At 55.4% G+C, this 14,293-nt stretch overlaps 1 protein-coding gene across 3 annotated transcripts in view; it reads left to right on the forward strand.

The window, feature by feature from the left end:
• Nucleotides 1-13,552, forward strand: part of RAB37 (RAB37, member RAS oncogene family) — an 82,423-nt gene extending 68,871 nt beyond the window's left edge. The window contains exons 1-9 of one of the 3 annotated variants that reach the window (XM_054456286.2): nucleotides 3,323-3,432; nucleotides 6,806-6,916; nucleotides 8,292-8,333; nucleotides 9,161-9,227; nucleotides 9,320-9,372; nucleotides 10,345-10,410; nucleotides 10,923-10,979; nucleotides 11,058-11,134; nucleotides 11,352-13,552. In XM_054456286.2, the coding sequence (XP_054312261.1) occupies nucleotides 3,340-3,432; nucleotides 6,806-6,916; nucleotides 8,292-8,333; nucleotides 9,161-9,227; nucleotides 9,320-9,372; nucleotides 10,345-10,410; nucleotides 10,923-10,979; nucleotides 11,058-11,134; nucleotides 11,352-11,457 (672 nt within the window). In that variant the 5' untranslated portion in view covers nucleotides 3,323-3,339 and the 3' untranslated portion in view covers nucleotides 11,458-13,552. Of the gene's footprint in view, nucleotides 1-3,322; nucleotides 3,433-6,805; nucleotides 6,917-8,291; nucleotides 8,334-9,160; nucleotides 9,228-9,319; nucleotides 9,373-10,344; nucleotides 10,411-10,922; nucleotides 10,980-11,057; nucleotides 11,135-11,351 lie in introns of those variants that run through there. The other 2 variants (XM_063657092.1, XM_054456287.2) reach the window with 2 other exon arrangements.
• Nucleotides 13,553-14,293: the final 741 nt, after the last annotated feature.

Here is a 14,293-nt window from a genome sequence, read left to right on the forward strand (position 1 = left end):
ATGACATTGCCCACACACCACAGACGCAGCAGGCCAGACAGGGACCACCTGGAGGAGAGCCTGCAGCCCCTCTCTCCATGTTCAAAGATTTCTTCTCTAGGTCAGATTCCTCCATCCAGACTAGCGCAGCAACGCAGCAGGGAAGTGCTTCAGGTGACTGCTCCTTCTGGGTGATTCACGCTAATGTTCAACCTTCTGTATTCCAAACCCACCATAGGACAAAGAGGGCCTTGGAGCCAACAACACGACCACAGCTGGAGACTAGAAATCTGAACTCAAAGTACCAGCAGGGCCATGCTCCCTCTGAAGGCTCCAGGGAAGGGTCACTCGTTCCTCTTCAATGGCCTTGGTGGCTCCCAGGAGTCCTTGGCATTCCTTGGCTTGCAGCCGCACTGCTCCCATCTCGCCTCTGTCTTCACCTGGATGTCTTTTCCCTGTGTCTCCTTCTTCTTATGACACCGGTCATACTGGATTAATGGCCTGCCCTATGCTAGTATCACCTCATCTTAATGAGTGATATCTGCAATGACCACATTTCCAAGTAAGGGCATGATCTGAGGTACTGGTGGTTCAGACGTCAACCTATCTTTGGGGGACAGAATTCAAACCATAACAGCATGGTTTACAGTAGAAGCTGAGCATGAGGCATGCCCTGTCCCCTCTCTCATTCTTCCTCCACCATTTCCCTCCTGCAATGAAAACCCACATCCTGGCCAGGCACAGTGGCTCACGCCTGTAATCCCAACACTTTGGGAGGCTAAGGCAGGCGGATCACCTGAGGTCAGAAGTTCAAGACCAGCCTGGCCAACATGGTGAAACCCTGTCTCTTCAAAAATACAAAAATTAGCCAGGCATGATGGTGGGCACCTGTTATCCCAGCTACTCGGGAGGCTGAGGCAGGACGAGACTGGCTTGAACAACCCGGGAGGCGGAGGTTGCAGCGAGCCAAGATCGTGCCACTGCACTCCAGCCTGGCGACAGAGCTCCACCTCAAGAAAGAAATAAAAAGAGAGAAAGAAAGAGAGAGACAGAGAGAAAGAAAGGGAAAGAGAGAGAGAGGAAGGAAGGAAGGAAGGAAGAAAGGAAGGAAGGAAGGAAGGAAGGAAGGAGAGAAAGAAAGAGAAAGGAAGGAAGGAAGGAAGAAAGAAAGAGAAAGGAAGGAAGGAAAAGAGAGGGGAAGGAAGGAAGGCAGGCAGGCAAAGAAAGAAGAGAGAGAAAGAGAAAGAAAGGAAAGAAAGAAGGAAGGAAGGAAGGGAGGGAGGGAGGGAGGGAGGAAGGAACAGAGGAAGGGAGGAGAGGAGAGGGGAGGGGAGGGAAGGGAAGAGAGAAGAACGCATCCTAGGCCAGGTGCGGTGGCTCACGCTTGTAATCCCAGCAATTTGGAAGGCCAAGGTGGGCGTATCGCCTGAGGTCAGCAGTTCCAGACCAGCCTGTCCAACATGGTGAAGTTCTCTACTAAGAATACAAAAATTAGCCAGGCATGGTGGCGTGCACCTGTAGTCCCAGCTGCTCCAGAGGCTGAGGCAAGAGAATTGCTTGAACCTGGGAGGCGAAGGCTGCAATGAGCCAAGATCCCGCCACTGCACTCCAGCCTGGGCGACAGAGTGAGACTCCGTCTCCGGGAGCCCACGTCATTGAGCAGACCTTGGCATTATTTGCAGCAAGAGCCTCTGGCATCCAAATAGCAACCACCACCACGCCTCTGTAGCGTGCTGCGTAGCCTCCACTCTCCAGTCTGTGGCTCCCTGTTTGAGTCCCGCCCTATGCCCAGCTGAGGTTATAGCACGCTCACCTCCAGAAAAGGTAACCCAAGCTCTTTACTCTACTGGAGATCACCTCTGTCCCCGCTCTGGGCACTTCTCCCAGCTGACAGAAAATACCTCCAGCTGACATCAGAAAATACAGGGCTGGAGGCTGGCATACAAAGTCAGTCCCCACAGGCCTATGGTGGCCCATAAGCCACGTCTACCCCTGCTCCTCACCTCCACATCTAAGTTAAGAATTGCAGGCCGGGCGTAGTGGCTCGTGCCTGTAATCCCAGCACTTTGGGAGGCCGAGGTGGGCAGATTGCCTGAGGTCAGGAATTTGAGACCAGCTTGGCCAACATGGCGAAACGCCGTCTCTACTAAAAATACAAAAAGAAGAAATAGCCAAGCGCGGTGTCGCGCACCTGTAATCCCAGCTACTCCGGGAGACTGAGGCAGGAGTATCGCTTGAACCCGGGAAGCAAAGGTTGCAGTGAGGCGAGATCGCACCACTGCACTCCAGGCTGGGCGACAGAGTGAGACTCTGTCTCAAAAAAAAAAAAAAAGGTGCTCTCCCCTCCCTACACACTCCTCAAACAGTCCCTCTGTAATGCACCCGCCCTGTTCCTTGGTAACCTGAAGCTGCTTATAGAATGTGGAGATGGGGGTAATTGAAAGGTCGGCCCAGGCCACAGAGCCCCTGAGCTCTGCTACCGGCAACCCCAGCTGCACTCCCCACTCTCTGTCACCAGGAGCTGCCGGGTGCCTGGGATATCCTGGCAGCTCTGCTCAAAATGATCCATGACTTCATGAATTTATTTGGCTCCTCCTCGGGGCCAGGGTGAGTGTCATGGGTTAATAAGGCCGGCCCCGCCTTCAGGAGCGGTCCACTGGGAGATGTGTGCTGCGCAGCCCTCTTGCGAAAGCTCTCCACTGGTGGGACATTCTGGGCACAGCCCAACAGGCCGGGGGAAATGAGAGGTGATCCATACTAAAGGGTCAAAGTCCCCGCACCAGCCAGAGGCCCCAAAACACCGCAGCGTACATGTGCTGCAAGGCGAATATGGGTTGGTAAACAAAACTATATTCAGATGAGCTCGGGCCGGGTGCTTTAACAGATGCGGAACTGTCTCGGGGCCATCCGCGGAGGCGCAGCCCAGGGGTCCCCAGCTCCCCGCCTCGCCACCTGGGGACAGCCCACGGCCCGGGGCTCGGGCGCCGCCTGCTGTCGCGCTGCGCAGCGACTATAGGAACTCTTCCGCAGCAGACGGGGTCCCCGCGGCCCGCTCCCCCAGGGGCAAGCGACCACAGGGGACCGGTCCCGGGGCTGGATGTGACCCATGTCCTAAGCGCACGGAGCCGGGCCGGTGTTGCTCAGGGAGGCTGCCCGCCCCTTCGCGCGGACCCTGCGGCTCTGCGTGCCCTCAGGGAACAGCAAGCTCCGAGCCGGTGTCGTCGAGGGGGCGACGGGACGGAGGGAGGAGCCTGCGGGGTCCGGGTCGAGGGAGGGAAGGAGTGGGCGGGGCCGGGGCGGGGCCGTTCCTGCGCTCTCCTTCGCCTGCGGGCCGGCACTGCTCACCTCTCGTCCAGAGACATGACGGGCACGCCAGGCGCCGCTGCCACCCGGGATGGCGAGGCCCCCGAGCGCTCCCCGCCCTGCAGTCCGAGCTACGACCTCACGGGCAAGGTGGGTGGGCCTCTTCCGTGAGACCCCCGCCCTCCTCGGCGCTAGCCCCTTCCTGGCTGCGTCTGGGTTGGACTTAGCCCTTCCCCCAGGCAGTTGGGTCTCCCAGAGGAGGGAGGGAGAGAGGGTCAGGACACAGCCCCTGTGGCCGTCCCAAGCTCTAGGTGTCTCTGCTGGCTCGATGGGGGCGGGTCGCGGAAGATCGCAAAAACTGAGTGATCCCCCCGCAAACCCCAACTCAGTTCTCTTCTGCCACACTCTGGAAAATATGAGCCCCCGAGAGCCCATGCTTCTTGGTGAGGGTTAAGCGCGCAACTCGCGGGGCTCAGGCTGAGAAGCGCTGGAAGATGGGGACCGCACGGAGACTCGGAGAGGACGTCCCCTGCTGGCAGAGGAACTGGCGTTAATGCCATTTTCCGAATTAAGCTCTTAGTTGAGATCTGACATCCAGGTTTAAGGCCTGATGTCCCCCAGCTGCTCCCCTCCCATTCCACCCGCTGGAGGCCCTACCTCCCACCTTCCTCCCTGCAGTTGGAAGCCGCTCCTCCCAGAAGGATGTTGCCAGCCGGCCTGCAGGCACGCCACTTGGGAATTATTTGAACCTGAGAAAGATCTTAGTGGTTGGTCTTTCGCATCCCGCACTTGAGAGAGCTCCAGGGCTGCTCTCTGGGGCTTGCTACCTCCACAGGAGTGTCCTGTATGGAAACAGGTAGGGACAGCAGTGGACTGGTCTGTCACCTTCCATCTGTGTCCTTGGAGTGAGCAGGTACCAGAAACTGAAAGAATTGCTGAGGGAGCCTAGAGCTTCCACTCTTCCTCTGCAGGGTTGGGGATGGAGTGAGGGCTGTCCTGGATTCCACTGCATGGCCTAGAAGGAGACCTGCCTCTCTCTGGGCCTCGGTTTCCTCCCCGACACCAGGGCTCACCCTTGCTGGGAGCCTCAGCCTCCACCCCAGTGTTTCGGGGGAAGCCACCCTGCAAGTCATCCGCCCAGAGCCGTTGAGATAGGCGTCCTGTGTGGGCTTGTGGCAGGAAATGGGCCCCTGCACCCTCGGAGAGGAGGAGCTGCTGTTGGCCAGGCCCCAGGCTGAGGGGGACTGCCTGACCTTGTTGCCCTGCAAACCAGCTGGGTTGTTTGCCTAGGAGGTGGCCAGGCTAGGCAGCTGTTTGTGTTTGGTGGAATCACCAAGCTGGGTGGGTAGCTGGCATCGTTTGCTCAAGGCAGCTGTGATCTGTAAAGTACACAAAGACTGGCCCTCCCTCCCTCCTTCCTGCTCCAGGGCTGGGCCCCAGGAGCCACGGAGGAGTGCAGGCTCCAGAGAGCTCCTATCCCCCACCCCTTCACCTGTTCCCTGGCCAAGCGGCATTGGCAGGAGAGTTGGTCCCCAGCCTCCCCGGGCCTGCCCCAGGGGAGTGAGTCCAGGACCCTCTGAGAAAGCCTGGCAGGAACTCCTTGGACCAGACTAGGGGTGATGTGACCCACAGGCAGAGAGTTCCCACCCCTGGGCCACTCTTCCCTGGGTCTTAGGTGATTCACCACGATGATTGGCCCTAGCCATTAACAGACTCTAGAAATACCTCAAAGAAATTATCCCTCCTCCTTCTACCCACTATGGAAACCATGCCACAGAAAGGTTAAGGAATCTTCCTAAAGTCACACAGTAGGCCATTTACAAATCAAGACCCATCCTTCATACCCCTTCTGCTCAGCCACCCCTGCCTCTCCACCAGAGTTAACTAATCCCAGTACCCCATGCCCACAACAGGAATGCCTTTGGGCTCCACTGTCAATTTCAGAGCCTCAAACATAATTCAAACCTAGTCCCTGCTCAACCCATTAAGCCACCTAACCAGCAGTTGGGAAAATTCCAGCATTGGATCTAGACCCCTGTTATCCAAGATTGGAGAACAATGGGACAAAGTGCTCCTCTCCACCATTCCTGCGTGTCCCTGGGGAAGATGAGCAGAGCAGAGCCAGACAGTAAAGGAGAGGGCTACACCCTCTCCATAGGTTACCTTCTTGGTACTCCTGCCCGTGCTACCCACAGCAACCCTGGGATGCCGATCTGTAGCCACGTGTCCCATGTGGGAAGTTTCTGCTGAAAGAACTTCCAACTACACATCTCCCCACTTTAATATAAATTTCAACCTTCCTTAATTCATGCAACCTTTTTTTTTTTTTTTTTTTTTTTGAGACAGAGTGTCTCTGTGTCACCGAGGCTGGAGTGCAATGATGCAATCTCGGCTCACTGCAACCTCTACCTCCTGGGTTCAAGCTATTCTCCTGTCTCAGCCTCCCAAGTAACTGGGACTACAGGCGTGCGCCACCACTCCTGGCTAGTTTTTTGTATTTTTAATAGAGATGGGGTTTCACCATGTTGGTCAGGCTGGTCTCAAACTCCCAACCTCAGGTGATCCGCCCACCTTGGGCACCCAAACTGCTAGGATTACACACATGAGCCACCACACCCGGCCTCATGCAACCTTTTAATAAACATAAAATGTCATTAGAAATTTCCAGTCAGGCACGGTGGCTCACGCCTGTAATCCCAGCACTTTGGGAGGCTGAGGCAGGCGGATCACTTGAGGTCGGGAGTTCAAGACCAGCCTGACCAACATGGAGAAACCCCATCTCTACTAAAAATACAAAATTAGCCAGGTGAGGTGGCGCACGCCTGTAATCCCAGCTACTCAGGAGGCTGAGGCAGGAGAATCATTTAAACCTGGGAGGCGGAGGTTGCGGTGAGCCAAGATCTCGCCATTGCACTCCAGCCTGGGCAACAAGAGCAAAACTCCATCTCAAAAAAGAAAAAGAAAGAAAGAAAGAAACTTCCAAATAAATGTGACCCAAAAAACAAACCCCAAACAATATTCATTATAGAGTATGCAAATGACCATGCCCCACCCCCAGCAGATTTTGATAGACTCCCTTGGGTGGGAATCCTTGTCCAATATATTGACACTTCCCTTTCCCGTCAGTATAGCCCAGCCCATGCGTGTACTCACGAGCGGACGATGGATGACCCAAGTACACAGAGGGACGGAATCCCTGCATGGTGTGGCTATGGGCAAATGTGGCCAGTGTCTAGATTGTGCAAATGTGGTTCTCTGGGGCCACGGAGCACACTTGAGGTCTCTACTCCGGCCTCTAGGAACTTGAATGAGGACAGGAGGGTCAGAGGGAGAGCCTAGGAGGCTGAGCCAAGGAGCATGGAGAGGAGAGGCAGGGTGAAGGTGGCGGCAGGCTTTCTGGAAGCAGGTGCGGTCAGCATTCATGCCAGCCCCCTCTTCTCTGATCCTCTCCATGTGTCTCTCTCCTGGAATCCCAGAAGCTCCCCCTGACTCCCCATTAACTGCCTCTGCCCCTACCCCCTAGGTGATGCTTCTGGGAGACACAGGCGTCGGCAAAACATGTTTCCTGATCCAATTCAAAGACGGGGCCTTCCTCTCCGGAACCTTCATAGCCACCGTCGGCATAGACTTCAGGGTGAGGTGGCTGCAGGCACCTGCTTCCAGCAGAGAGCCAGGGCTGTGGCTCAGGCACAGGGGGGTTGCCCCTGCCTTGCTCACTCTGGCTCCCAGGGACTCCCGAGGCTCATGCCTGAAGGGCACACAACCCGCTCCCCCAAGACCACAGAGGTGGCCGGGTCAAAGGAGACTGGGCAAGGTTGGCTCCTTGCCCAACTATAGGATGCAAAAAAATGAGACTGAGTCTTCGTTTCCACCTCCATTCCTGGGGGACTTCTCCCAAGCAGAGCAGCCGCAGGCACGGCATAAGCTGAATATCTTGGCCCACAGAGCCCCTGCTCATTGCCCTCCTACCTGGGCCCCTTTGGAAAGGCCTCAAAGGTCAATCAGTCTTTCTGGAGTCCCCGGAAAGCACAGCCCTGCACTGGGTTTAAGAGCTGGGCTTGGGCCAGACGCGGTGGCTCTCGCCTGTATTCCCAGCACTTTGGGAGGCCGAGGTGGGCAGATCACAAGGTCAGGAGTCCGAGAGCAGCCTGGCCAACATGGTGAAACCCCGTCTCTACTAAAAATACAAAAATTAGCCGGGTGTAGTGGCATGCTCCTGTAGTCCCAGCTACTCGGGAGGCTGAGGCAGGAGAATCACTTGAATCCAGGTGGTGGAGGTTGCAGTGAGCTGAGATCGCAACACTGCACTCCAGCCTGGGCAACAAAGTGAGACTCCGTCTCAAAAAAAAAAAAAAAAAAGAGCTAGGCTGGCCATGTCCGGAGACAGCAGCTCACCAGGGACCCTCCCTCTCACCTTGACAACTCCATCTTACAAATCTGCATCAGGGATGCTGGGCACTACACACCCAAAGTGTTCAATAGAGAAAAGGTCTCACCCTGGCAGGTGGGGCTCTACAGCTTCAAGCAGGCAGAAAGCGAACACTTCCTTCACTAGAGAATTAGTGGGCAGCTAAAGAAAAGATGCTGCTGCAGATGTAGCCTCAGGTCCCCAGGATGCAGGCAAACACCCCATCTCCAGGGGCTCGGTCACAGTCCCAGGGCCAGGCTTCAGGAGAGGGAGACCGAAGTGGGGAAAGGGCAGGGCCTCCAGCAGCAACCAGCCCTCCAGCCCTGGGTTGCCTGATCCCTGGAGAGAGCCAGGATGTTTCTCAGGCTCCTCTTGCCCTGCTGTTGTGAGAAGGCAGTTACTGTCCCCAGAAGAGACGACTCCACAGTGGAGGTGTCTGAGGATGGGGTTCCTGCTGCCCTGATGGTATGATCTGGCTGGAGACGGTTCTGGGGCTCACTGCACCCACTCTAGGCCTGGAGAGGGAACAAGACAAGATGTCTGCAGAGCTGAGCAGCCACATGACTCCTGCCCTCCCATCCTCTGCCTTTTTCTCTTTCAGAACAAAGTGGTGACCGTGGATGGCGTGAGAGTGAAGCTGCAGGTGAGACCAGAGGCTGGAGTTGGGGAGGGAGGATGGAGGACCTGCCCTTCCTTCTCACCCTGAACCACAGGAGGCCTGCAGCCCTGCCCTCCGCCTGGGGCAATTTCCTGTGGGGCCCACGGGAGGAAATGGCTTTTGTTTATTTGATGTCTGCAGAAAAAGCAGTTCTCAGGCACCCTCTCATCTATGAACAGTAGCTCCAAATGCCTTCAGACAAGCTTAGCCTCCATCCATCTCCTCCTCCCCAGTTGCCTGGGCTTTATCTGCTCTTAGGAGATTGGACATCCCCAACCCCTGGGCTAAGGGACAGGAGAAGATTCTTTTTTTTTCTCTTTTTTTTATGAGATGGAGTCTCACTCTGTCGCCCAGGCTGGAGTGCAGCGGCACAATCTTGGCTCACTGCAACCTCTGCCTCCCAGGTTTAAGTGATTCTCCTGCCTCAGCCTCCTGAGTAGCTGGGACTACAGGTGCATGCCACCACACCTGGCTAATTTTTTGTATTTTTAGTAGAGATGGGTTTTCACTGTGTTAGCCAGGATGATCTGGATCTCCTGACCTCGTGATCCGCCTGCCTCGGCCTCCGAAAGTGCTGGGATTACAGGTGTGAGCCACCACGCTCGGCTGAGGAGATGATTTTGAACGAGCTTGAGAACTCAGTAACTGCTACTCTCCAGGTCATTGGATGCTCAGGAGCTCATGAGAACCTAAAGAAGAAAACAGCCCCACCTTCCCACAGATATCTCATACCATAAAGCAGGCCTGCTCCACCCAGCACATTCCTCGTACCTGCCTCCTTCTGACCATTTCTCCATCCCATCCCTTCCCAGATCTGGGACACCGCTGGGCAGGAACGGTTCCGAAGCGTCACCCATGCTTATTACAGAGACGCCCAGGGTAAGTCCCTCGCACGCTCCAACCCCTACCCCAGCCCCTTGGTAGCACCCATGCTGCTGCCTAAGTCCCCTCTGTGATCCTCTCCCCTCCAGCCTTGCTTCTGCTGTATGACATCACCAACAAATCTTCTTTCGACAACATCAGGGTAGGTCCTCCCTTCCGCTGACTCCCACCCTTAAGCAGCCAGGGGAAGGTCTATGCAGGCTGGGCTTGCTTCCTGCCCTGTGGAAAGGGGGTGGAGCGTGGAATCCTCCTGCCTTCCGAAAAACACCTACTTGTGACCCAGAAGTCGTATCTGCTGCTTTGTATTTGGTGACCATGTGGGCATAAAGGCCAAGCAGGCTTTTGTGACCCTGTGCCACCTGCATAGCCCTCACTGTGATTCACGAGTGTGTTTCGTGACAAAGTGTTCAGAACAGCCCCCATTCCACCCTGGATAATTATGCACAGAGACCAAGGGAAAAACACAACCAGAAAAGTCCACACATACATCCAGGGCAAGTTGCAAGAAAGTGACTCAGTCAGACAGAGTGAGTGGCTATATCCTCACAACCAAACTATTATAGAGACAAAAATTTGATAAATTCAAGCACCAATTCTTTGCATGACATTGTATAGGTTTCATGAATCCCCTGAGCTCAAGGACAGTTTGCTCATAAGCAAACTAGGAGAATAAAACGTTTATATAGAAAAAAGAAGGAAAATCTATGGCACTCATACTCCCACTGCCAACCCCATGCTCATGTCAGACATCACTAATCAATCACAGTACTTTTGATCACTGAAACCCTTATGTGGTCTTAGAATCTTCAACAAGACACTCCAAGAAATCACTGGTAACAGCCAACTGATTTGTGAGATAAGGTCTCCATGTATCTGGATCTTCCACAGAACTGATAGTTGCACAGCATAAAATGGGGAGGGTGGGGCCATTGTGGATTAAGCCACCAAGGAAGGCCATCCAGGCCTGGATGGGCCAGAACAAAGGTACAGATGAGAGAATGCACAGGGCATCGTGTTCAAGGTAGTGAGTAGCTGAGGATAGTCAAACGGAGCAGAAGAAGAAAAGGGCAGCAGGAGGAAGAGAATGCCAGTCTCAGCACGCCCTCTCCCACAGGCCTGGCTCACTGAGATTCATGAGTATGCGCAGAGGGACGTGGTGATCATGCTGCTGGGCAACAAGGTGAGTGGCTCCTGGGCAGGGTCAGCCCAGCCCTGCACTTCCTCAGCCCTAGCCAGCCCCATAACCACCCAAGAACAGTTATCTAGTCATCCTTCCTGAAAAGGACTCTGCAGCCTCCAGCTCAGGGGTCAGACATATCTGGAGGCTTCTGCCCATCCCATCTGCCCCTTCCAGGGAAAGTCCAAGTTGTTGCCTGAGAAATCAAGGGGTGCCCAGTTCTCAGCCCCCATTAGAGCAGAGTGAACAGGGTCCCAGGTCAGTGGCTAAGACTGCAAAGGGTTAGCCCCAACTGCTGTCCTCTTCCAAGACTGGGTCACCACACCCTTTACCAAAAGTGAGATCCTAGGGCTGGGAGCTACACTGGGCAGAAACTCTGGCCCCAGGCCAATCACACCTGCCTGCAGTCCCTTGGGCCACCAGCAGAGGGCAGGCAATGCCTGCTTCTGGGGCAAAATATGGGCCCGCTGGGGCCGAGGCCTCCTTCCCCGGAGTGACCCATTTGGGCTTGACAGGCGGATATGAGCAGCGAAAGAGTGATCCGTTCCGAAGACGGAGAGACCCTGGCCAGGGTAAGTGACTGTCTGTGGGACAGGGTGAAGAGTGGGGGCAACCTGAGGCTGGCCCTGAGGACACTCTCTCCCGGGCAGGAGTACGGTGTTCCCTTCCTGGAGACCAGCGCCAAGACTGGCATGAATGTGGAGTTAGCCTTTCTGGCCATCGCCAAGTGAGAGCTGGGCAGGGAAGGGAAGTGTGCGGGGCAGGGTGGCACCCTCCAGGAATCCAGTAGGGCCCAGCCCCTGGCCCAGCCGCTGGACACACCTGCATTCTGCAGGCTGAGGTCCATCTGCTCTGGGCCACTGGGAGACGGGAGGGGGCGGCTCAGCTCCTCACCCCAGCCCAGCCCAGCCCAGCCCAGCCCAGCCCATTGTCTCTTCTTCAAGGGAACTGAAATACCGGGCCGGGCATCGGGCGGATGAGCCCAGCTTCCAGATCCGAGACTATGTAGAGTCCCAGAAGAAGCGCTCCAGCTGCTGCTCCTTCGTGTGAATCCCAGGGGGCAGAGAGGAGGCTCTGGAGGCACACAGGATGCAGCCGTCCCCCCCAGGCCTGGCTTATTCCGAGCAGCTGAGCCAATGGGGAGAAAGATGGAAGACTCACTGCACAGCCCCTTCCTAGCAGGGAGCTATACTCCAGCTCCTACTTGAGTTCCTGCAGTCTCCCCGCATCCACTGGGAGGGTAAAACACTTAGCTTTTATTTTAATAGTTCATAATTCAATACCAAAAAAGGCACCCGGATCCCCAAAATACCGAGGCTGGGACCTAGTGGCCCTTTTGCTTTCTAGGACTTGGGGGGCTGGCCCTCCCTCCCAAGCATAACAAAGGTGGTGTTGCTCCAGCTCAGCCCCAGGGGACACAGATGCACTTTGGGGGTGAGGGCAGGTAATGACTCCATCGCACCCTCAGTTCAGCTGGACAGAGGCTCAGGTGACCCCAACCTTCACTGTCTCCTGCTCTCCAGGAGCTTATCTTCGCCCCATCTCCCAAATAAGTGGGCCCTTGTGCTGTGAGGGAGACCAAAGCCTCAGGGAAGATAAGAGATTCGGAGATGGGAGGGGGAGGACAAGGGACAGAGAGTAGGGTCTAGCTGGCTATTTCTGGCCTTACTAACACCCCCCTGGAGGCATGCCCCTTTTCTCCAGCACACAAGCACATTGGGGCACCTGGAAATATTGGTTCCAGGCTCCTGTTCTCTGGACTTCAGATCCTGGGGGAGCCCCTCCCCACTGAATCCCTGGCTTACCTAGCTTCCTGCCTGTGCACCTAAAAACCTCAGGTCAGAACTAGGAAAAGAGTTTTGTTTTTTTATTTTTTTGAGATGGAGTCTCGCTCTGTCGCCCAGGCTGGGGTGCAGTAGTGCAATCTCTGCTAGCTACAACCTCCACCCCCTGGGGCTCAAGCGATCCTCACACCTCGCCCCCCAAGTAGCTGGGACTACAGGCGTGCACCACCATACCTGGCTAATTTTTGTATTTTTTGTAGACACAGGGTTTTGCCATGTTGCCCAGGCTGGTCTTGAATTCCTGAGCTCAAGCGACCTGCCAGCCTCGGCCTCCCAAAGTACTGGGATGACAGGCAGAAGGCACCACACCCAGGCTAGATGTGTCTTATCCCAATCCTTTGGCAGGCATGCAGCTCCACAGGTGATTTCTTCAAGCAGCTGAAGTGTTTAGCTCTCCTAGGTTAAGAGCCAGATAAGGAGAAATCCCTTTCCTAGGTTTGGAATGTGTTGTGAAAAAAAAGAGAAATCCCTGGCTCCTGGAGCTGGTGGGAGACAAGATTAAGCAAACCTCCCCCGACACGTATCCCTTTGACCCCAAGCTCTGTCTCCTCCCTAACCACCCATTGCCTTTCCTTTAACTTCTCAAACAGATACCAGGGCCTAAACTGCTTTACCTCCCCTCCTACTGAGTCAGGTTAGGGGGTGGGAGGTCCCCCATTTCCAAGTGAAACCAATGCAATATGAGTAAAACAAGGTCATGTGGGTATGTCTGGGGTAGAGAGAGGGGTAGCAAGTCCATGTGGCCTCCTTGGTCACGTATCTCCCAAAGCTCTGATCCCTGCCACGGGAAGTGGACAGGAAACATGACGTCATGACCTGCAGGCACCTTTACTGCAGCTCTGCAGGCCTGGCGGGGGAGGGGGGAGGAAATAGTATGCGCTGCACATTTCTAAGGCTACTGCATTTGCTTTCAAGGCAGAAATCTTGCTCTGAGCAGTCAGCGGCTCCAGTTTGGGCCCGATAAGGAAGTTCTCCGTGGCCTCTCTCAGGCACAGCAGGGAGGAGGCTGACATTGCCAGTCTCTTCTGGGGCCCAAGGCAGGTTGCAGGAGATCCAATCCCGTAGACAGCTCTGGGCCTCTTGCATCTGAGTTTTTCAGAATTAAACTGCAGTATTTTGGAAAGCACATCCTGTCCACTGTTTCTTTGAAGTGAGTGTGGGAGGGGGGTCTTGTTGAAGGAATTGTCATTCACTGCCAAAATCATTCCATCCTCCTTCCTCAGTGTCTGTCCTCAGATGGTCAGCACCCCGCTTAACAGACTGTCTCCCGCCTCTGTGACCAGCCTCTTTTTGGCAAGAGGGAGCTAGAAGGCTTTACAGTCCTAATCATTTTTCTGTTGAAAAAAAAAAAAAAACCAAGACTCCTTTCCCTGTGGCGTGTACCCAGAGGTTGATTACCTGAGTCTGTCCTGCCTCTCCCCACCCCACCTCCCCAGCCAAACGCTGCCTCCAAAGCCCACGCCATTGCCCTAGGTGGCCTGTCTTCAGTGGGCTGCCCCTTGAGGTCCCAGGCTCTCCGCAGAGCCCTCACCTTCCCAGCAGGGATCAGAACCTGCACTCCTCTATGCAAGTCCTGGGACAGCACAAAGTGGATTAGGGTTAGGGTTCCCACAAACGGAAAAATGTTATTCAAACAACTCTGTAGGGTCCGAGGAGGCCCTCCGTCTTAATTCTGGAGACTGACCGGCCCTCGCTGCCCCGAACGGGAGCAGTTGCCCCGGCAACAGCCGCTCCCTCTCAACTGGACCTGCACCCAGGCTTTGGCTAAAGGCTGTTAAAACGTTGGCCAGGTGCGGTGGCTCACGTCTGTAATCCCAGGGCGGATCACCTGAGGTCAGGAGTTTGAAACCATCCTGGCCAACATGGCGAAATTTCGTCTCTACTAAAAATACAAAAATTAGCCCGGCGTGGTGGTGCGCGCCTGTAATCCCAGCTACTCGGGAGGCTGAGGCAGGGGAATCGCTTGAACCCGGGAGGCGGAGGTTGCGATCCGAGATCGCGCCACGGCACTTCAGCCTGGGCGACAGAGCGAGACTCCGTCT

This window comes from Pongo pygmaeus, chromosome 19 (genome assembly GCF_028885625.2).
Source record: "Pongo pygmaeus isolate AG05252 chromosome 19, NHGRI_mPonPyg2-v2.0_pri, whole genome shotgun sequence".
Classification (NCBI taxonomy): Eukaryota; Metazoa; Chordata; class Mammalia; order Primates; family Hominidae; genus Pongo; species Pongo pygmaeus.